The 23823-nt window shown below is 47.1% G+C and overlaps 2 protein-coding genes across 2 annotated transcripts; one reads left to right on the forward strand and one right to left on the reverse strand.

Moving 5' to 3' along the window:
* Nucleotides 1–7741: 7741 nt before the first annotated feature.
* Nucleotides 7742–15276, forward strand: DRC2 (dynein regulatory complex subunit 2; the record flags this gene model as incomplete). The annotated part of the gene is made up of 8 exons (XM_082850332.1): nt 7742–7873; nt 8432–8599; nt 11835–12004; nt 12403–12541; nt 13720–13917; nt 14120–14338; nt 14709–14861; nt 14959–15276. The coding sequence occupies 8 exons, from the start codon at nt 7742–7744 to the stop codon at nt 15274–15276; spliced, it is 1497 nt and encodes a 498-aa protein (XP_082706458.1).
* A 435-nt stretch (nt 15277–15711) lies between these two features.
* Nucleotides 15712–19435, reverse strand: FKBP11 (FKBP prolyl isomerase 11). Its single transcript, XM_082850669.1, has 6 exons — nt 19223–19435; nt 18972–19037; nt 18506–18593; nt 18176–18209; nt 17758–17828; nt 15712–15957 (listed from the first exon to the last, which is right to left on the reverse strand). Exons 1-6 carry the CDS (start codon nt 19355–19357, stop codon nt 15740–15742), a joined length of 612 nt encoding a protein of 203 aa, XP_082706795.1. The 5' UTR covers nt 19358–19435; the 3' UTR covers nt 15712–15739.
* Between the last annotated feature and the right edge of the window lie 4388 nt (nt 19436–23823).

The following is a 23823-nucleotide window of genomic DNA, read 5'->3' on the forward strand; positions in this document are numbered from 1 at the left end:
TATTTATATATTTTTTAACATCTTTATTGGCATATAACTGCTCGACAATGGTGTGTTAGTTTCTGCTTTATAACAAAGTGAATCAGCTATACATATACATATACCCCCATATCGCCTCCCTCTTGCATGTCCCTTCCACCCTCCCTATTCTATATTTTTAAAAATATTTACTTATTTATTATTTGGTTGCACCGGGTCTTAGTTGCGGTCCGTGGGCTCCTTAGTTATGGCAGGTGGGCTCCTTAGTTGTGGCACGTGAACTCTTAGTTGCGGCATGCATGTGGGATCTAGTTCCCTGACCAGGGATCGAACCCGGGCCCCTTTCATTGGGAGCGTGGAGTCTTACCCACTGCGCCACCAGGGAAGTCCCCCTATAGTTATTATTTGTGTCTCCTTAGCTAAATTGCCAGCCCTTCAATAATACTTGAATACTTCACAATTTTTAAAGTGCTTTTGCACACATTTCTCTCATTTGTCCCACCCCAATCCTGAAAACTAGGAGATTACTCTCCCCACTTGGTAGGCAAAGATGCAGATTCAGAATTTAAGCTTGTTCAAAAGCTCAGCTCTAACCTGGTGCTAAAACTCAGGGTTCTATAGAGCCTGGGTTCGTTGCCCTGTTCACTCATATCCTTTCTGCATCCCAGCACAGTGACACAGATGGTCAGTGCCTCACTGTTTGCTGACACTGATCCTGGAGCAGGAGTCTCTGGGAAAAGCTAGTCCTGAAGTGTGGGCCTTGGGTTTGACCATGAAGGAAGCATAAAACTCTTAATTGAATCTATAATTTAAAACATTGCCACAAAAAGGGAGTGACTGCTAATGGTTTGGGGTTTCTTTTTGGAGTGTTGAAAGTGTTCTAAAATTTTTTTCTTAACTTATTTATTTTAATTTCTTTATTTTTGGCTGTGTTGGGTCTTCGCTGCTGCACGCGGGCTTTCTCTAGTTGCAGCGAGCAGGGGCTACTCTTCGTCGCAATGCACGGGCTTCTTACTGCAGTGGCTTCTCTTGTTGCAGAGCACGGGCTCTAGGCGTGAGGGCTTCAGTAGTTGTGGCTCGTGGGCTCAGTAGTTGTGGCTCGTGGGCTCTAGAGCACAGGTTCAGTAGTTGTGGCGTGCGGGCTTAGTTGCTCCGCGGCATGGAGGATCCTCCCGGACCAGGGCTCGAACCCGTGTCCCCTGCATTGGCAGGCGGATTCTTAACCACTGCACCACCAGGGAAGCCCCTGACTATGTTAAATTTTTTAAATATTGTGTTGGTTAAAAACAAGCAAAACATTAAAGAGATGAAAAGGAAAAGGAAGAATATTACGGTATATAAATTAAATTTTTTTAAAAAGTAAAGAAAGTGGAAAGGTAAACCACTGAACTGGAAAGTATAAATGCAAGGGAGTAATAAGATCCCAGGGTTGCAAGGGCCAAGTAGCAGCACTCAACCATCAAAGGTCAGGTGAGAGTGGCTACCTCAATGGAGAGCAGATTCAAAGCAGAAATCAGAATATCAGGACTTCTCTGCTGGCACAGTGGTTAGGAATCTGCCTGCCAATGCAGGGGACACGGGTTCGAGCCCTGGTCTGGGAAGATCCCATATGCCGCGGAGCAACTAAGCCTGTGCGCCACAACTACTGAGCCCACATGCCACAACTACTGAAGCCCGTGCACCTAGAGCCCACGCTCCACAACAAGAGAAGCCACCACAATGAGAAGCCTGCGCACCACAATGAAGAGTTGCCCCCGCTTGTCTCAAGTAGAGAAAGCCCGTGCATAGCAACGAAGACCCAATGCAGCCATAAATAAATAAATGAATAAATAAAATAAAACAAAATAAAATAAGAAATCAGAACATCTGACTCACAAAGACAGTGATTGACGTTGGTCATGGTGTTCCTAGAAGTGACCTAAACAGGAAGCCTACTAAATTCTTACTTGATCCGTATAAGCAGAAAAGTTCTAGGTCAAGGGAACAAAATTCTAACCAGAATCATAAAAACAGTCTTAACCCCTCAGTCAGTTCCCAGACTTGAGTCACTTTACATACCCAGAGCCCTTTAAATGAAGAAGAGATTGGGTCTTCTTGAGGAAGAACCCCAGTACACTGCCAGGACACTGTTCATCTTTATCCTAGCCTTCCCCAAAAGGCCTTTTACCAGGGTTACTGTGCATTGGGGAAAAGGAAATAATCAGACTTTTCAGGAACACTGTCTCTGAACTGACACTAATTCCAGGAGACCCAAAATGTCACTGTGGTCCACCAATCAGAGTAGGGGCTTCCGGAGATCATAAGATGATCAATCAGGTCTATCTCACAGTGGGCTAGTGAGTCCCTGAACCCATCCTAGGGGTATTTTCCCAGTTCTGCAATGCATTATTGAAATATACTAAGCAGCTGCCAGAATACTGACATTAGTTCCCTGACTTGTGGACTGAGGGCTATTATGGTGGGAAAGGCCAAGTGGAAGCCACTAGAACTGCCTCTACCTAGGAAGATAGTAAAGCAAAAGCAATGCCACATTCCTGAAGGGATTACACAGATTACTACCATCCTTAAGTTCTTGAAAGATGCAGCAGTGGTGATTTCCACCTCATCACCATTCAACTCACCTATTTGGCCTGCGCAGAAGACAGATGGATCTTGGAGGATAAGAGTGGATTATTGTAAGCTTAACCAGGTGGTGACTCCAATTGCCAGATGTGGTTTCATTGCTTGACCAAATTAACACACCCCTTGGTACCTGATATGCAGCGATTGATCTGGCAAGTGCCTTTTTCTCCATCCTTGCCAACAAGGACCACCGGAAGCAGTTTGCTTTTAGCTGGCAAGGCCAGCAATACACCGTCACGGTTCTACCTCAGGGGTATATCACCTCTGCAGCCCTATGTCATCATTTAGTTCACAGGGATCTCGATCACCTTTTGCTGAAAAAGCCAGTCTCGTGCTCACAATATTTCATCCCCCACTCAGCAACGTAAGAATGGACCTTGGGGTTGGAACACTTTCTTACCAAGAGGTAAAGTGCCCGCACAGCCTGTGCACATTGTGTGGGAATCTCTCTCTCTCTTTCATGCTCAATGTGTACTCGTTTGTTCTACTTAAGCAAATGCATCAGTGGTCCTCAGGCATGCCCCCAGCTATTTCATATTCTATGGGGGAGGGGGAGGGATCCTTTTACTTGGCACCAGAGGGGGTGCATATAGGCCAATTGCCCAGCATCTGCTTCCAGGAGGGACCCACTGGCCTTCAGGGACCAGCACCCACTATTGAAGTTGATCCTGCTCTGTCTCTTCTCTATGTGAGTAAAGCACTGTTCCATCCAGTGCCTGACTACATTGTTTTCCTTGGCAACTCTGTTACCAAGATGCAGTGGGCAGAAATGTTTAGACTTCTATTCCTGGTGGCCAAACAGCACTGTGATGACCTCGGCTCTTCCTCCATGTAGTGGGAGTCCTCCCCTGACACTGGTCATCAATATATGATGTTCTGCTTGACACCTTTCTGATCCACAAGATATCAAACTTGCCCATTACATTGATGACATTATGTAGATTGGATCTAGTGAGCAAGAAGTAGCAACTACTGCCTGAGTAGCTCAGCTGGGAGAGCATCAGACTTTTAATCTGAGGGCCCAGGGTTCATGTCCCTATCCAGGCGCCAAGAATAAATAAATAAACAGAAGAAGTAGCAACTACGGCAGACATTGGTTTTTATTGGTGAAACATATGTGTGTCAGAGGATGGGAAATAAATCTGGCTAAAGTTCGAGGCCTTTCCAGCTCAGGGAAATTTCAAGGGTCCAGGGGTGTGGGGCACATCAAGATATCCCTTCTAAAGTGAAGGATCAGGGAGGGAGAGAGACGCAAGAGGGAAGAGATATGGGAACCTATGTATACGTATAACTGATTCACTTTGTTATAAAGCAGAAACTAACACACCATCGTAAAGCAATTATACTCCAATAAAGATGTAAAAAAAAATAAAAATAAAATAAAGCGAAGGATCAGTTGTGGCATCTGGCCCCTTCTACAACCAAAGAGAGGCACGACACCTTATCGGGCCCCTTTGGATTTTGGAGGCAGCATATTCCTCATCTGGGTGTGCTATTCTGGCCGATTCACCAAGTGACCTGAAAAGCTGCCAGCTTTGAGCCGGGCCAGAACAAAAGAAGGCTCTGCAACAGGTCAAGCTGCTGTGCAAGCTGCTCTGCTGCGGGGGCCACACAATCCAGTAGATCCAATGGTGCCTGAAGTGGCAGTGGCATACAGGCATGCTGTTTGGAGCCTTTGGGAGCGCCTATAGGTGAATCGCTGCACAGGCCCTGAGGACTTTGGAGCAAAGTCCTGCAGTCCTCCACAGATAACTACTCCTCTTTTGAGAAACAGCTCTTGGCCTGCTACTGGGTCTTAGAAGAGACTGAATGCTCCGAATGGACCACCAAATGACTGTGTGACCTGAGCTGTCCATCAAGCCGTAAAGTTGGGTGTGCAAAGCTGCACTCCGTCATCAAATTAAAGTGGTATGTAAGAGATCAGGCCTGACTAGGCCCTGCAGGCACAAGTAAGTTACATGAAGAAATGGTTCAAATTCTCATGGCCTCCCACACACTTCCCTTCCAGCCTGCACCCATGGCCTCAGGGGAAGTTCCCTATGATCAGCTAATGGAAGAAGAGAAGACTCAGGCCTGGTGTGCAGTTGGTTCTGCACAATACACAGACACCACCCACAAGAGAACAGCTGTAATACTACTGACCCTTCTGGGGACATCCTGAAGGACATTGTGAAGGGGAATGGTCCCGGGGGCAGAACATAGAGCGGTGCACCTGGCTGTTCACTTTGTTTGAAAGAAGAAATGACCAGACATGTGATTATATTGTTATATTAGCTCCTGGGCTGTGGCCAATGGCTTGGCTGAATTGTCAGGGACTTGGAAGGAACATGATTGGAAAATTTGTGACACGGAAATTTGGGGAAGAGCTATGTGATAAAACTCTCTGAATGGGCAAAAAACATGAAGATATTTGTGTTCCAAGAAAAAGCTCACAAAGAGTGACCTCAGCAGAGGAGGATCTTAATAATCAATGGATAGGATGACCTGTTATGGGAATACTGTCCATCTTTTTTCCCAGCCACCCTTGTCATTGCACAATGGGCCCATGAACAAAGCAGCCATTTTGGCCAGGACAGAGGTTATGCATGGACTCAGCAACACGAGCGTTCACTCACCAAGGCCAACCTGGCTAAGGCAATCACTGAGGGCCCAATCTGGCAGCAGCAGAGACCGACACTGGGCCCCCTGCATTGTATCATCCCCCTGGGTGAACAAGTTGATGATACTGGACCACTTCCATCCTGGAAAGGGCAGTGTTTTTTTCTCAATGGAATAGATATTTACTCTGGATACACACCTGCCTTCTCTGCATGCAAGTCTTCTGCCCAAATTACCATCTGTGGATTTACGAATGCCTTATCCACCATTGTGGTATTCCACAGAGCATGGCTTCTGATCATGGAAATTAGTTCTCAGCAAATGAAGTGTGGCAATGGGCCCATGCTCATGGAATTCACTGGTCTTACCATGTTTTCTGCCATCTTAAAGCAGCTGGTTTGAGAGAATGGTGGAATGGCCTTTTGAAGACTTGGTTACAGTACCAGCAATAGTGGCAATCCAGGCAGGACTACTAATGGCCCAGACCTTTCAGGAATGAGAGTTTGGGTCACCCCACCAGGTAAAGAACCATGACCAGCTGAGGTGCTTGCTGAAGGCAAAAAGAATGCAGAATGAATAGTAGAAGAAGGTAGTTATAAATTTCCAGTACAGCAAGATGACCAATTACAGAAATGTAATTTCTGTAATTACAGGACTGTAATAGTTATATTTCCTTCTTGTCTTGTTATGAATATGTTTGTGTGTGTATAAAAATAAAATATCTTTGTTTTTCCCCTCTCTTATTCCTTATCATGTAACATAAAATATATTGACTTTATTTTATAATATTTCAGTACTATGACCTGGTTATTGTCTTTATTTGGAGATTAGGTATGGTTTAAGAACATGTGTATTGACGAGCAGTGGACTTGTGGTGGTAAATTTTATGTGCCAGCTTGACTGAGCCACAGTGTGTCCAGATATTTGGTCAAACATTATTCTGGGTATGTCTGTGAGGGTACTTCTTTTTTTTTTTTTTTTTTTGCAGTACGCGGGCCTCTCACTGTTGTGGCCTCTCCCATTGCGGAGCACAGGCTCCGGATGCACAGGCTCAGCGGCCATGGCTCACAGGTCCAGCCACTCCATGGCATGTGGGATCTTCCCGGACCGGGGCACGAACCCGTGTCCCCTGCATCGGCAGGCGGACTCTCAACCACTGCGCCACCAGGGAAGCCCCTGTGAGGGTATTTCTTGATGCGATTAGCATTTTAATCAGTAGACTGAGTAAAGCAGATTGCTCTCCCTTATGTGGGTGGGTCTTATCCAATCAGCTGAAGGCCTGAACAGAATAAAAGGGCTGAGTAAGATGGAACTCCTCCTGCCTGATTGCTTGAGTTGGGACTTTGGTCTTTTCTGGCCTTTGGACTCAGACTGAAACATCAGATGGATGGAAATATATATTTTATGTTGTAAATATTTATATTTTAAATATTATATATTTAAAATATTGGTTCTGTTTCTCTGGAGGACTCTGATACACAGGCATTATATCTCACATTTAAAACAACTTTATTGAGGCACATTTTGCATATCATAATTTGCCCTTTTCAAGTATATAATGCAATGATTTTTTTTAACCCAAATTCATCAAGTTGTCCAAAATAAATCAGTTTCAGAACATTTTCATAACCCAATATGATCTCTCATGTGCATTTAATGTTAATCTCCCCCCCTCCCTCCAAGCAATTTGTAGTTTACTTTGCATCTTTATAGCTTTGCCTTTTCTGGGTAGTTCATATAAATGGAAACTTACAATATGTGGCCCCTTGGCTTCTGCGGTTTATCCACATTGCAGCATGCATGCATAGTCTGTTCCTTTTTTATTGTTGAATAGTATTCCGCTGTGTGGAAAGAGCATATTTTGTCTCCCATTCACTTGTTTTGGGACATTTCGGCTGTTTCCAATTGGGCTATTATGAGTAATGCTGCTAAGAACATTCCTGTGCAAGTCTTTATGTGGATACACTCTCATTTCTTTCAGATTGATGTCTGAAAGTGAAATTGCTGGTTCACACTGTGAATTTATGTTTAACATTTTAAGACACTGCCAAAGTGTCTTCCAAAGTGGCTGTACCATTTTGCATTCCCACCACCAGTGTATGAGGGTTCCTGTTTCTCCATATATCTCCAAAACTTGTTATTACTTGTATTTTAAAATATGGCCATTATGTGAAAAATAATCGAAAAAAGATTTTTAAACGGTTATTGGGGAAGCTAGGGATTTTGAGAAGTAAAAGACCCTCTCTCAAAAACTGACTGCGGTCCTCCAGCCGGCAGAGGGCGCACCGAGCCAAGACCTCTTCTCCTAGCCGTTACAGCGCCATCTTAGCGAGATCCCCGTTGCTAGGAGACGGAGATGCGTCTTTTGGTTTGGGAGCCTTGCCTCACCGCTATCCCAGGCTATCTCCTGCCTGAGGTCTGAGATCTAAGGTCCAACTACCCTCCAGGGGCAGTTCCAGAAGTCAGCTTTCTGGGGGCATTTTCCTCCTACCCCCTCTAGCGCTGGCCCTGGCAGGCGGAGGATCCTCGCCCAGATCCAGCTATGTCTAAGAAAGGGAAAAAGGCCAAGATGCCCCTGTCCGATGAAGAGCAGCTGCTTCTGTTTCAGCAGAAGTTGCTGGCAGAGGAGGAGATGGCCAAGAAGAAAGAGAGGCTCCTGAACCAGTTCTTAAAGGTGATGGATTTTTGCATTAACTCTCTGCCCAATCCCACACGCCCCCTGCACTGGTCCTGTTGCCTTGCCCCTGTCATTGTGGGAGCCTCATTTTCATGCTAGCCTCCGCTCCTCTGGAAATCTTAAGACCCAGATATACTTAGATTTCAGGCAATATTGTCTGGGGGAAGGGGCAGTTCTCTGTGAAGCATGGAGGGAGGAAGGTGGTGTAAAGCTTGACAATCACTCCTGAGCCCCAGAACTGGGACAGTAGGTGCTATCAGCTGTCTGAGCTGTCTGAAATCGTGATATTCTCCCTCGAGATGGGTCATTACAAACAATATCCTGCTCTGATGCTTCCACCCAGAAGGAAATTCACGCTAGCTCTCCCTAAAATGCCATTGGGCTGCTCCTTTCTTACTTCAGACCCTCCCAAAACAAGAACAGGAACTCCTGAGTGTTAGCCATGAGGAGCTTTGGTCCCTCAGAAAAGAAGAAGGGTGATCTTGTTTGTCGTACTGTATCAGGGCTTTTAACCCTGACCTCTGGGAGGGGGTGGTTATTTATTCCTTCACACAGGACAAGCTGGCCAAGGAGGAGCACAACTGTGCTCTGAACCTTAGTAAGATTAACACACAGTGGAGGACGGTCCTTCGGGAAGTCAAGACCAGAGAGCTTCATAAGGACATTGAGATCCTCAGCCGAACGTTTGAACGAGTGGTGGACTGCAAGGACGGTGTCATCAAGGCAAGCTCTCTTCCCAAAGAAACACTTGACTATGACTGTCTTGATCTCTTAATAGAATGGGCCTAGTGAAGTAATTGATCTTAAAGCCCTCCCAAGACACATGAAATGAAAACTAGAATATTGAGCCATCATCCTTCTCCCTCTGTTAGAGGAGCCATTCTCCTTGGTCATCTACTGCCTCAAACCAGTACTATATTAGAGTTGTAAGGCACAGTAGACATCACCTAATGACTTGAACTTAGTCCTATACCTTCATTTCAATGTGAGAAGACTCAGTTCCAGAGGCAGGAACCAGTTTGCTCAAGGTCACACGGCTAGTCAGTGAGAGAGCTGTGACTACACATGGATTTCTTGATCCCCACTCCAGTGCTTTATTCAACCAAATTCTGTTTGGCCTCTTTGATTCAACTTCAGTGGCCCTGGATGAGGTTGAGAAGATCTCCATCGGTAAGAGCAGTTCTGTATCTCTAAGCAATTCAATCAGCCAACCTTATGTTTTGGGGAGGTTCTTGAGTTGAGTATATACCATCTTTTCTTCTAAGGGATTTCTTCTCTTGAGTTCCAAACCCCTTATTCAGGATCCCTCGATATCTGTTCCTGGCTGTGTCACTGTCCTCAAAACTGAGCTCATGAGCTCCTCCTTCTCTAGCCAGCCCCATTTCCCATCCTCCACCATCTGATCTTCCTCATACTCTCTATTTGGGTGGGACCATTCACCAGATCACCCAACCCAGGAATCTGGGAATCATCCCAGCTTTTGCTTCCATTCCTAACTTCTGTTACTAAGTCTTGTATAAATCTTCTGCTTAAATATTTTTCAAAGTCACACCCTGCTCTTCTTCCTCAGTGTCCTGCTGTAGTTGAGACGGGCATTATCTATTGCAATAGTCTCTTTTTTATTTTTTAATTTAATTTAATTTATTTATTTTGGGCTGTATTGGGTCTTCATTGCTGTGTGCAGGCTTTCTCTAGTTGTGGCGAGCAGGGGCTACTCTTTGTTGCGGTGCGTGGGCTTCTCACTGCGGTGGCTTCTCTTGTTGCGGAGCACGGACTCTGGGCGCGAGGGCTTCAGTAGTTGTAGCGCGAGGGCTTTGGTAGTTGTAGCACACGGACTCAGTAGTTGTGGCTCACAGGCTCTAGAGCGCAGGCTCAGTAGGTGTGGCGCACAGGCTTAGTTGCTCCGCGGCATGTGGGATCTTCCCAGACCAGGGCTCAAACCCGTGTCCCATGCACTGGCAGGTGTATTCCTAACCACTGCGCCACCAGGGAAATCCTCACCAGGATTTTCTTTCTAAAGCAAATATCTGATCCTGTTACTCCACTGCGTAAATCTCCTTAGTGGCTCCCCTCTTCTACAGAAAAAATCGAAACTCCTTGGAAGGAACATCAAACATCAAAGCCCTTCATGATCTGGCCTCTACCTGTACCTTTCACATAGCCAGCCTTCTTTCCTGTGCCTTTGCACATGCCATTCCCTATCTCCCCAGTTTTCCTGGCAAACTCTCACTCCTGCTTCAAGAGTGATACAAATGACATCTCTTCTATGAAGCCCTCCTCAGTGCTCTTAGTCAGATGTAGGCACTAAGTCCTTTATATCCCATTGTCACTGGGAAATCATCAACCTCATAGCATTTTTCATGCTGTAATTTCTTTTCAGAATTTACAAAATCAGAATTTAATCTGAACTTTATACCTGGGGTTTTTTTGGTTTTTTTTTTTCAGAATTTATTGTAATTTTCTACTTATATAACTTTTCCTACTGCAAGACTTCAAGCTCCTTTGGGGGCACTGAGAATGTCTTTTGATCTCTGAATCCTCAGCATCCAGCAGGGTGCTGGTACATAGCAGGTTTAGTAAACGTTTCTTGAGTGAGTGAATAGTCTTCCATTATCAGCACCTATTTCAGATCTCTTTCATACTAAACATGTAAGGTAAAAGCTAGCAATGTGGTAGTTTACAGTGAGTGGATCATGTGGGCATTTGGTAAATGCTTTTTTGCTTTATTCACTTTAATTTGTTTTACTTTTTTGAATAGGTAGTTCACTCACAATATTCAAAATTCAAAAGATAAAAAAGTTATATAGAGAAAAGTTCCCTCCCACTGGTGCCTTTCAGCCACCCAGTGCCCCTCCCAATCATTTTAGTTTCATGAGTAAACCTTTTTTTTTTACACAAATGGTAGTATTACATAGTGTTCTGCCCCTTGCCTTTTTCACTTAATAATATATCCTGGGGATTATTCAACATTAGCCCATAAAGAGCTTCTCATTTTTTTTTTTAACAACTGCATAGTATACTGTATTGTAGTTTAACATGTTACTTTGTCCTCGGTATTTCCTGTGTCTTGGTAATTCGATCTAGAAGCTTGCAGGTGTTGTGTTTTTCTATTAGGAGGCACATTTGTGATGTTAGCAGCTGTTGATTATCCATTAATTCATTGGGGGTTGCAAAGTGCTGATTTTCTAATAGTATTCTTTTTTCATTTATTAGTTTGAATACTTCTATAAAGAGATACTATCATTTACCATTCAGTTACCCAGAGGTATACTTTATATAAGAAATGCTTATATACACTATAGGTTATATAAGAAATGCTCTTTCTCTTCCCTTTACAAACCAGTTTAAAAAAAAAAAAGAATCGGTTGTCTGGCATCCTCTAATGGTAACTGATTTTTTTTAAAAGTATCCTGATAAACTCATAATCAAACATATTTGATATGTTTTGATCCACTGCAGTTCTTATCCATATTGATGCTCACACGGTCCCTTTTTTTTCTAGTGGACATGTTCTCATTTTTTATTGCTACATCACAAACCACCCTAAATTAGCGACTTACGACGACAATTTACTTCACTCTGTCTCGTGGTTCTGCAGGTTGACTTAGCTTACCAGGGAGGTTCTTGCCTGACATCTCTCGTACGGTTTTCAGTCAGATGTCATTTGGGGCTGCAGTCATCTGAAGGCTTGACTGAGCTGGATGTGTAAGATGACTGACAGTTGATTCTGACTATCCGCTGGGAGCTCAGCTGGGCCGTTGACTGGAATGAATGCTTCCACATGGCCCCTTCACCAGCACTGGCTTCTCACATTCACAAGTGGCAGAGCCAGAGCTCCCAGCGCCAAAGAATCGGCTTTAGAGACTAGGGAAAATAGGAACTAGCTAGCCGAATACATTTTTATTTTCTCACAGAGATGCCATTCAGCCAAAATGGTAACTCTGTGTTTCCTACCCAGTCGTTAGTGAAGGACCTGTCAGAAGCTGAGGAACAGTACGCCCACGCGCTGCGCAGCCACTTGCACAACATTGACCAGCTCTTGGCCCTGCAGAGACGCCGGCTCAGCCTCCTAGAGGAAAGTTACAACGTGGAGCTGGAGGCCCTAACCAAGGAGTTTGAGACAGAAAGGTATGGGGACCTAAGAGGAGATATGGGGGGGTTGAGCCCAGGGGACTAGCTAGAGTCTATGTCAAGATGCTGGCTGTAAGCAGCCACCCACTTTCAACTATCAAAATCCTACGCATCTACCTCTCTGGGGGACAGGGATGGGAAGGAGACTTTTCACTGCAACCTTTTGTACTTTTTGATTTTTGTATCATATGAATGTATTACCTATTCAAAAATCAAAATAATCTTATTCATTCTTTCTGGCCCTGAAAAGAATAGAACCCGCCTTCCCTCTGTCCTTCTTCAGTACCTAAGAGTTTGTACCGTTCATATAGTTTTATTACATACTGCTTTGCATTGTCATTATTGATCCCTATGCTTTATGCCTCAGAGCAGAGACAGTATCTTATCTCCTACAGGAAGACAATTATTGACCAACATGAAAAAGAGATTCACTACCTACAAGATGTCTTCGTGGCCATGGAGCAGAACTGCCTAGATTCTGAGTACGAAAGCAAGCTGGAGTTCCAGAGCATGTGGGAAGATCTCAAAAACAAGGTACAGAGGGAGAGCAGAAGGGCAGGAACTGGGAGAAAGTGAGAGAAAATCGCTCAAGGCTAGTAGAGCTAGAAGAGATCCCTTTAACCAACATGGCCAATAAAATGCCTGTTGCCGCTGTAGGTACTCCTACTGCTTTTTGTAATTTTGTGAAAATTGGTGGGGAGGGGGAACCATTCTGAAATGTCAAGGAAGTGCATTTTAGAGCTAACGCACACCAAGGAGATCGTCTGGCTTCTCCTCTGTGATTTGTAGATGAAGAAATTAAGGCCCAAAGAAGTGAAATGACCTGCCAAAGTCATGCTGCTGGTCTGTGGTAGAGCCAGGGGGAGAGTCCAGTTCTCCTGTCCCTTGGCCCCAAGAGCTTCCACCACCCTGGAGGCTGCAGACTTAGCCAGCCTGCAGACCTGGATTTGGGGGGTGGGGCCCTTTGCTTCTTTTTGGCTGCGTTGGGTCTTCGTTGCTGTGCGCAGGCTTTCTCTAGTTGCGGTGAGTGGGGACTACTCTTCGTTGTGGTGCTGGGCTTCTCATCACGTTGCCTTCTCTTGTTGCAGAGCATGGGCTCTAGGCATGGGGGCTTCAGTAGTTGTGGCACGCAGGCTCAGTAGTTGTGGCTCACGGGCTCTAGAGCACAGGCTCAGTAGTTGTGGCGCACGGGCATAGTTGCTCCGCGGCATGCGGGATCCTCCCGGACCAGGGCTCGAACCCGTGTCCCCTGCATTGGCAGGTGGAGTCTTAACCACTGCGCCACCAGGGAAGCCCCCGCTTTGTTTTTATTTTGCCTCATAACGTTGCATTAAAAATTTTTATAAGCTCTCTACATTTAAAAATTGGAAGATTTCACATAAAAATCCAAATTTTCAGCTTCCCTTGAAAAATGTAAAGATCTGGTAACACTGGGCCACATTCCAAATGGAGACATTCATGTGAAGCTGAGCAGCTGTGCTCCCACCCCCCCAAACACAGACCAATGGAGCATTTCCTCTCTGGTTCGCCACAGGCCCCAGCTAGCCCACAGCGCTTATTTATATCATCTGCCTGGTTTGTAGGCATTTTCACTGGCAACCTCTGCACCACGCTGTGCTACAAACAGTTCAAGAGGGGGAGGTTGCTGGTGGAAGTGAAAGGGTGCTAATAGGGTAATTCCAAGCGCTGGCTATTTTGGGGCCACTTCCCAGAATTTAGAAGAGAAGCACTTTCTAAGACTGCAACTGGAGCATACAGTAGAAGATCTGTGGAGAAGGTTCCAGGATGCACTCAAGAATTACACTGATGCCACAGAGGATCGAAAGATCGCCTTCGAGACTCTAAAGGCAAAGGACGAGAAGAGCTGCAAAGAGATTGAAGCACAGATGAAAAAAATACAGAGACTACAGGTTAGTGCAGCCCACCCGAAAGACTCACTGCTTTAACTGTTCCATTATCCCCTGTTCTCCTTTCCCCAGTTTCTACTGGGCCTCATCACTGGTTGGGGAAAGATGGTATGCTCTGGTATCAGTCCCCAGACAGTCTTTTTACCTGCTCCCTGAAGACCCTCACCTAGTCAACTGTTTCCTCTAACCTACCCTGTTCCTCTAGGATTCCATAATTATTTTAAAAGGCAAGATCATGGTGCACGGCCGCGAGAGTGAAGAACAGAACCAGGACATTCGTGAGGACAAGGAGTTGGTCCTTGTACAACTGCGAAAACTTAAGGCCCAAAGGACTCAGGCCCGGGGAATATCACAGGAGAACTTAGTCAAACTCACCCTGGAAAGTAATGCCACCCTCAAGGCCCTGAGGAAGATTGTCGACAAGGTAACAAAGGGGAGAAGGCAGCCAGAACAGAACCAAGGAAGACGGCTCCCTGCGAAGCGGAAGGGGCTGGGGAGACATAGAGGGCTTCCCCCTGCTTCCTGCCTGAGTGCACACTTGGAATGCCTATTCTATTCCATGTTCCCTCTCCTCTCACATTTTAAGTGAAATTACTTCATGATGAATGAATTTTAGAAGAGTATAAAATACTTGGAATAGTGCTTGGCACATAGCTCTCTCTGTTGGATGTATTTATTACTTTTGTTTCCCATTTGGATAAGTAGCTCCCCTGGTTTGAAGCAGGGGAACCAAATCCACTATTTCCCCTCCCCACCCCCTTTCCTAATGAAAGGTCTCTGCTTGCTTCCAATAGGGTGAAAAGGTCCTTAAACTTGCTGAAATATGTAGGAAATTTGAAACAGAGGAAGAAAAAGTGCTGCCTTTTTATTCATCGGTATTGACTCCCGAGGAGCAGGAGAACATACAGAAGATTGACCCAGAGGAGTTTACTGAGGAGCTTGGAAAGGTAAGCTTCCTACGGCCCGGAGGCCACCGCCCAAGGCTGGGGCTACACTTGCTAATGGGTGCTACCACACCCCTTCTCCCTTTAATTCAATTCCCAGGTGATAATGGACTACATAGGGATGGAGAATTTCTGGAAAAGGTACAACAAAGTGAAACTGGAGCAACTGAGCCTTCAACACAGACGTGCCCAGTTGTTGGAAATCAATGAGAAGCTGCGGGAGATGCTCAAGCAGTACTTGGATGGCATCTCAGTGAGTGATGAAGTGCTGAGCCAGCTCAGCCCACGCTTCATCGTCAATCAAAGCAGCAACTTACCCCAGCCCCCGTCCATGCCTACAGCCCGGCCAGGTGGCCAAAAACCTCCAGCCACTTACAACATCATTGAAGCAGCCCATGTGATCGCCCACATCCTGTGATACAAGGAGAAAATCTCTTTTCAACCCCCAGAGAATGTTTTGAGAGACCTGAGGACTTTGCTATTAAAAATCTCCATGGAGTTTATGAGCTCCTTGTATCTTTGCCATGTTGGATAGAACAGTCTACTTGGAGGACACTAGGAATGCAGCGGCCCTAGGGGGTAAAGAGAGTAGCTAGGCAACTACCCAGAGGCTTACTTCTCAGTGATGGATTGCTCCTCAGTCAGGACGCCATGGGAGCCAAAACACATACCTTCGGGACCCAGAGATCCCATGGTCCTTGGGGTAAGTCAGGACAGGAAGAGGGCCAGGAGAAGAGATCCAAAGCCTCCAACCACCCCCATGCCAGGCAAGACCCAACGAAGAATGCCCTTTCTCCCCAGCCCTTTACCTTATTCCCACTTACAAAGGTAGCAGCAGAAAGTATCGGGTGAAAAATGCAAAGATTTTAAAAAATTATTTTTTATTTCTTTTTGCTCTTGTTTCTTTTCTCTTCCTTGAGCTTCTTTTTGGAGACTTTAGGTCTGCTGGCCTTTTTGTATAGATGATACCCAATGAGGCCCAGGAGGGTTGGCACCATGGCCATGCCTACCAGAGGCAAAATGCCCTTCACCAGCTTTTGCCAGTAGTTGGCTCGGATCAGTGCAATGAGCTCCACGTCAAAATGCAGCTCTGCATCCGCTGGAGGCAGAGAGGAGGTGAAGGTTAGAATCCCTGTGCATGTTACCCAGGACTCAAATCTGAATGAAAGCGGGGAGGGCAGACCACAACCACAGCACCAACTGTAAAGCTGGCGAGATTTAAATGTGGGGCTGAGTTCTCTTACAAAGGCAGAAGCAGAGGAGGGTTATGAGCTATCTAGTTATAGTCATGTTTACCTCAAATATACAAGTGTGGCTTGTATTCACTGACAGGTCTTTGCCAGGACAGAAAAACTTTCTGTGAAAAGTACTTGTAAAGTCCATTTGTAAGTTAGAGACCTCTGTACTAACTGTATTCCATTTCTAAACAGCCACATGGAGAGAATCTTTGCAGGGCTGAAATTAATTGGATTTAAACTAGACTTTTTAAAATTTCACCAACCAATAAGCACACCTCAATGTGATTGTTAAAAAAAAAAATAGGTGTTTCAACATAAAGGCTAGAGAGGAAGAAGGATGTGGTTTAAGATGTAAGGAGTGGGGCTTCCCTGGTGGCGCAGTGGTTGAGAGTCCACCTGCCGATGCAGGGGACACGGGTTCGTGCCCCGGTCCGGGAAGATCCCACATGCCTAGCAGAGCGGCTAGGCCCGTGAGCCATGGCCGCTGAGCCTGCGCGTCCGGAGCCTGTGCTCCGCAACGGGAGAGGCCACAACAGTGAGAGGCCCGCGTACCGCAAAAAAAAAAGGAGTGGAGGAATGGATAGGAATGAGTTGGGGGAGAAATGCAAACAGGCAGCACTGGAAATGAGGAGGTAACAGAATTTTGGGTAAAAGAATTTCTCTTTAGTCCCCTGACCCTCTCTATGGGTCTCTGTCTAAGCTGGAACTCGGATGAGAACTTTTATCCCAATACTCTGAAGTACCAAGTCATTTTCGCTAGTAGAACATTTCTTATAACCAAAAGCAAGAGATATGCATCTTGGGAAATCTGTCCAGTCTCAGGCCTTCAAAAATCGGTATCAGCAGTGACCTGTGAGGGCTTTTAAAGTTAGGGGGTAGGCTTGGCTTTTTTTTTTTTTTTAACTTATTTTTAATTTTTATTTATTTAATTTATCTTGGTTGCACCAGGTCTTAGTTGCAGCATGTATGTGGGATCTAGTTCCCTGACCAGGGATCAAACCCGAGTCCCCTGCATTGGAGGGAAGATTCTTAACCACTGCACCACCAGGGAAGTCCCAGGCTTGGATTTTAAAAGTTGTTTTTTGTTTTATTTTGTTTTGAATTACTTGACTGTGATCATCCTGGTGGAGGCTGAAAGGAATGGTGGAGATGTGGTGAGAAGCCATGCCAACTGCACAACCAACAGTTTGGAGTTGTAGGAAAAGGGCAGGAAAGAAGTCCAGAGTTCTCGGAGAGGTGGCACGGCAGCAGACTCGTGTGGCTCAAGCAGGTGTCTCCTCCCTAAAAAGTTGCTGTCTGCCAGAGGACAAGCCAGTGGCTTTAACAGGTTATATATTCCTAGTCCCTGCTGGTGATCTGAGGAGGAAGAAGGTGGCCCTGCGGAAGGAAGCCTCAGCCACTCCTGTACCTTTCAGGAAACTGGGTTTAGACCTTCTCAAGCTCCAGACAAAGTGCATGGCTCCTTGTATGTGGCTCTTAAAGACTGGGTTTTTTTGTTTGTTTTTGCTGCACAGTGCAGCATGTGGGATCTTAGTTCCCAAATCATGGATCCAACCTGCGCCCCGTGCATTGGAAGCATAGGGTCTTAACCACTGGACTGCCAGGGAAGTCCCCGGGACTGGGTATTTTGATAGCCACAGAGAGAGGCCTAGTCAGATTACCTGGGATAGATGGCGGAAATCCCCGTTTTCCATAGGCCAAGTGAGAAGGAACGATTACCCTTCGCTTCTCTCTGAGGGAAGGAATGTGAGTCATAGCCAGAGGTGGGAACAGGTGGGCCAGCCACCTCGGTCCATCTGAAGCCCCACCAACAAAACCCTCTGGATAGTCACACTCAAAACGTGAACTTTCCCACCTGAGCACCAAACAGGTTGACCAGCCAAGGCGCCCATCCCCCCACATGTCTCAACTCCACCAACAAAATCCACAGCCAGGAAGCCTGAGGCTTCATCCAAAGCCTCAGTGCCCAGTGACCTTGACCCAGTGTGACGCCAAAGCCCATTCTCCTGCCTCCTCTAGGAGCAGGGATAGCAGAGCCATGCAGAGGGGGTACCCAAGCCCACCTGCCCAGATACTCACCCCACACACATGTCTAGAAGGCTCTGCTCCAGACCTTGAGGAAGAAGACACAACTGAATAGGAAACTACCTACATTCCCCAAATCCCAGGAGAGGAGGCTCAAAGGCTCCCCATGGACCCTCAGTTGAGCTCCCCACTGCTGGAACCTCTGGCTTCCAATGTGGTGTGGGGCAAGAGGAGTACTAGAAGCGGGGTTTGAACCTCAGGAGGTGGCTGGTAGAGCCCTGGGGTCTTATTCCAGGGGACATTTCCACTGTAGCTTAGGAGTTGAAGCAGCTAAGCAAGGGCTTAGGTTGGGAAGAAGTGGAATGGGAGGTACGGCTCACATACCTGGTATCACCTGCTTTTGGCCAAGTTCTATAACCAGAGGATCTCTGGTCAGAGAAGTGTCAAAGATGCGTCCATCTACCAAGCTGCCCTGGGTGGGGGGTAGGGGGGGAAGAGCTTCTAGAGCACACACCTAGTACCTCTCCCTCCCAGCAGGGCGCGCACACACCTGGGCCTCGGTCAGCAACCCGCTAGTGACTGCTGCCTAGCATTCCCCTCGGGGCAGAAAGGGCTGGCGCTTCTCGGAGATCCCTCCACCCTTCACTTCTCAGGGCCCGGAGGAACTGGCGGAAAAGCAGGGAGGTAAAAAGGGTAGGGAAGAGGAGCGCCCCTCCCCCGGCCACGTGCTGGAGGACCCCCAGAGCCGGAGTGACTCGCGAACCGCTTGCCACGTGTCCAAGCTAAAGCTGACGTGTTGCTGCAGGGAGCCGCCCCCCCAGGCCCCGCCCCGGCCCCCCAGGCCCCTCACCGAGTAGTGTATGTGAAGCGTGTCTCCAAAGGCAGCAGGCTCAGCACACGGTTCCGGGGGCTCCACCTATGATCGCACTACAGGAGTCACGGAGGCTCCTCCAAAGATCCCGTTCTTGCCCTTAGACTCAGCACCCCCAATTCAGTGCCCGCACTGCCTCTCCTCCCCGCTCCCAGGTTCCTTGAGACCCCGGCATTCTCCTCACGAGGCCCGACCTCCAAAGAGCCCGCCCGGGACTATCTCCTCCTCACCAGGGTCTCTACTTGGAGGGTCCGGACGGGACTTTCGGTTTCGAACCCAGCCTCAGCCCGGCACACCGCCCCACTGAGCAGCAGCGGCAGCAGCAGCAGCACACGGAGCGGGAGAAGTGAGGGGCGCAGGGTCATGACTGGATGGGCGCAGGTCACGGGACACCCAGGACCGGCTGTTGGGTGGCAGCGGCTAGGACCGCAGTTCCTTCCTCGCCCAGGCCAGACTGGACGGGACGGGGCGGGTCGCGACGCGCGCCAGCTCCTCCTCCCGCAGCCCTTCCTCCACCTTGTCCCCACCTCCTGGAGGGAGGAGGCCGCGGGAGCTCTCCCTGCCCTGAGATTCTGACCTGTCCGTTAGCCGTTCGGTCCCATCGCGAGGGGCTGGGCCACATAATGGCACCCATTTACGACTACCTATTGTGTTGCAGACACTTGTCTGTAATCCTCAAAACCACCTTGAAAGGTAGGCATGGTTGTTTCCATTTTACAGATGACGAACTGGGTGTTCAGGTTAAGTAAGTTGCTCAAGGTCATCTAGCTAGGTGGTGACAGAGACAGGATTCAAACCCAGGACTACCTGAGTCCAGCCAGTTTGCGCTCTGGTCTTTCCTCTTAAAGATATATGTGTCCTCACACCTATCCTGGCAGTGTCTGGCTGGCCCACCGCAACCCAGCAGCAGCCGAAGGTCGTATCCCTCTCCCATATCCAGCCCTTCAGCTTGATTTTCTGGAGGTCATATACCCAAAAGGAGGGAGGGTGTTGTCCCATCACCCTGTCCTTAAGGTAACTGAAAAGAGCACAGGTTATTTCACTGTAAGGGTGGGATGAATCCCTGATCTTTCCCTCTGACATTACCATTTCCTTTCTCCTTTCATCAACAAAATTGTCAAAAGACCAGCTACATACACCCATTTTATGTTTGTGCAAGGACTTCGGGTTTTTTGTTTGTTTTTAGAAATTCTTTTTATTTATTTTGGCTGCATTGGGTCTTCGTTGCTGCGCGCGGACTTTCTCTAGTTGCAGCCAGCAGGGGCTGCTCTTCGTTGAGGTGGCTTCTCTTGTAGGCTTCAGTAGTTGTGGCACACGGGCTCAGTAGTTGTGGCTTGCAGGCTGTAGAGCACAGGCTCAGTAGTTGTAGCGCATGGGCTTAGTTGCTCCGCAGCATGCGGGATCTTCTTGGACCAGGGCTCAAACCCGTGTCCCCTGCACTGACAGGTGTTTTTTTTTTTTCTTTTTTCTTGCGGTACGCGGGCCTCTCACTGCTGTGGCCTTTCCCGTTGCGGAACACAGGCTCCGGACGCGCAGGCCCAGCGGCCACGGCCCACGGGCCCAGTCGCTCCGCGGCATGTGGGATCCTCCCGGACCGGAGCACGAACCCGCGTCCCCTGCATCGGCGGACTCTCAACCACTGCGCCAACAGGGAAGCGCCCTGACAGGTGGATTCTTAACCACTGCGCCACCAGGGAAGTCCCAGGACTTAAGTTTTTAAAAGACTTTTTAAGTTATTTCGGGTGACCCTACCAATCCCCTTGTGCATGATTTAAGCCCTCACTGCCCACTCAGGCCTTGGGTATCTGGATTCTGCTCCCTCAAAAGTCATCAGTGAGCTCACAGTCACCATATTTTGGATCACTTCTTAGGTCTTGTCCTCTTAAGCATCTCTCTGGTCCATGATGCCATTGAGCTCTGACTGCCCTCCTAAGCTCTAGGCGCCACTGTGTACTGGGGATCTCCACCTGGATGTTTGACCAGCACCGCAAATCAACACACACAATACCGTACTCATTCCTCTTTCTCCTTCCATCCCACCTGCAACAATCTAGACTTCACTCCCAACCTCCTGTTTCTGTTCCTGGTTCTGCTATCAGCACTCTCTTTGATTCTCCTCTCACCCCCACATCCAACCAGTCTGCTTTGGATTTTCCCTCCACAGCCTCTCCAGCTCTTTCTTTCCATTCCCACAGCTACCACCCTAATTAAACCTTCATTATTTCTCTTTTGGGTTTTTTCTTTTCTTTTTTTTTAAAAAGCCCCCTCAGCGGGAGGAAATTTCTGGGGGTGATGGAATGCTCCATATCTTGATAGGGATGTGGGTTACATGGGTGTATGCCTGTCAAAACTTATCAAACTGTATAAGATCTGTGCATTGCACTTTATGCAAATTATTCCTCAAATTCTTTAAAAAGGAAAAAAAAATCAAACACAAACAGAACTATATTTCCACGTCTCCCTTAAAGTTGTATAAGGCCACGTGACTAAGTTCTGGCCTATAAGACATAAACCAAAGTGTTTGAAATATTGTCCTGGACTTCCAGGGAGGCTGCTTAAAGGAAGTTAATTTAACTAAGCAGTGTGTCGCAGTGCCCCACCTCCTCCCCCCCAGTCTCCTTCCCTTCCTTCTTTCTGCTGCCTGGAACACAGATGAGATGAATTACACTCTAGCAGCCATATCAGACCATGAGGCGACCATGAGGATGTAAGTAGGATAGTGAACAAAAAGAAGTCATCAGAGACTGGTAACTGTAGAGCCACCATACCAGTCCTGATTGCCCACCACCAGACACCTTTCAACTGAGGCAGAAATGAACTTCTAGGGACTTCCCTGGCAGTCCAGTGTGGTTAAGACTCTGCACTTCCACTGCAGGGGGCATGGGTTCGACCCCTGGTTGGGGAACTCAGATCCCACAGGCCGCGCGGTGTGGCCAAAAATTAAAAAGAAATGAACTTCTATCTTGTTAAAACAGAAAACAACAGAAGAGTAATAAGCCCCCCGGCCTCAGCCTCTCCCTGCTCTAGCCCATTCTGTCCACTGTTGCCATCTGTCCAGCTTCAGTCACATTACCTACCTACCCACTAAAAGCCTGCATGGCTCCACACTGTCCAGTGAATTAAATTCAGACTACCTGCTATGCCAATTGAAAGCTGTCATCATCTGGTCTTAACCTGCCTTTCCAAACCTGGCTTTGATTCCATTAAAATGAAAGCCTTTTAAAGACAGGAACCTCGTATTTCTCATTTCTATATTCTCATTGCCTAGTATGATGTCTGACACATTTGATGCTTGATAAATGTTTATAAATTGAATCAAATCCCCTTCATGCTCATGGCATCAGATGAACCTGCGTTGCGTGTTTTCATCTCTGTGTGCAGTTCATGCTCTTCCTTCACCTGTCAAGCTCCTTCCAGGCCAAGCTTGAAGATCACCTCCACTGTTAAGTCCTGATCCCCTTAGCTAGAAGTGACTTCTCTATTTCGGAACTTCAGGCACACTTGGAGACTTTAATGTATTTTCCCTTGTGTTGTGGTTATTTGTGTATTCCCGCTCCTCCGTCCCCCTCTCCTCTAAAGAGCGAGCTCACTGATGGCGAGGACAAGATATCTGGAGTCCCTTAGGTGCTAGCTGCACAATACCCTCCATATAACAGATTCCAGACAAATATGTTTTATTCTGAGTAAATACTATATACTATGCAGTACTGAGAAACCATTAAAAAGGAAAACCTAACTATACTAATATAGAAAACCTCTAAGACAAACATATATACCTTAAAGTTTAAAAACAAAAAGGTAGAATAATAGATGTGATGAGCCCCTTTATATTTTAACCCCTCCCCAAATGTGTGTATAGACACATATATTTAGAAAAGGAACTAGAGGATGCACACCAAATAGCCGAGGGTGGTGACCTTTGCGGACAGAGTGAGCAGAGTCCTACATGCTGCTCTGAACACTTCGGTATTGTCTGGATCTTTTGCAATAAAAATTATTTTGGTTACAAAGATAAATTCTGAAATTAAAATACTGCATGAATGAACATGAGACACAGCAATCCAAGGCGATGTGTGGGAGGTGTTGAGGGAGTTGTGCTAGCGGAGCTAAAGGAGCCAGGCCAGGAGAAAAACGTCCTTGTGACTAGAGGCCATGGCAGCTTTGCATACCTTAAAGGAAAGCAGTGTTTCTAAACAAGGGAGAAAGGGTATAAAGGCAGAGGGCCAGATATTTGGGGAAAATGAACCGACCAGTTTGGCTAAAGTAAGGGATTTAGCCAGAAGACCAGACAGAGGTAATTGGAGAGAGAAGGGAGAGCTGGTTGTGGAGAGCCTTGAATGGCAGTGGGAACCCACTGAAAGCTTCTGAGCAAAGGGTGACCACGCACACTGCACTGAGGCATCGGCTGACTGGAATGGTGCCGCTGAGGTGGACGGCTACTGTCTTGTCCAGCTCTGAGGCTTTGTTTGGTAGGTAATCTGAATGGGAAGGGGTGAGAGAGGATGGTAGCAGAAAAGGGCAAAACTAAGACAACGTCACCCACAGAGGGCAGCAAAGCCCTCTTGGACCCGGAAGGCACCATGGAGGAAGGAGCTTTCTCCTTGGATCAAGTTAGGAGGAACCTGAAGGACAGAGAAAAGTGAGATGGTCCTGGGAAAGGCAGGGGAGCAGGCCCAATCCTGACTCAAGGCACAAGTTAATCAGAGGGCCACTCCTGGAGAGGTTTCCACCTTCAAAGGTGTCTGTCAGCAAGTAGGAGAAACCACCACAGACCCCTGGCTTCCAAGACTCATGGGGCACCCATCATGTCCAGTTTGGTCAAGGGCAATGA

Source organism: Leucopleurus acutus (assembly GCF_964270905.1).
Source record: "Leucopleurus acutus genome assembly, chromosome: 11".
NCBI lineage: Eukaryota > Metazoa > Chordata > Mammalia > Artiodactyla > Delphinidae > Leucopleurus > Leucopleurus acutus.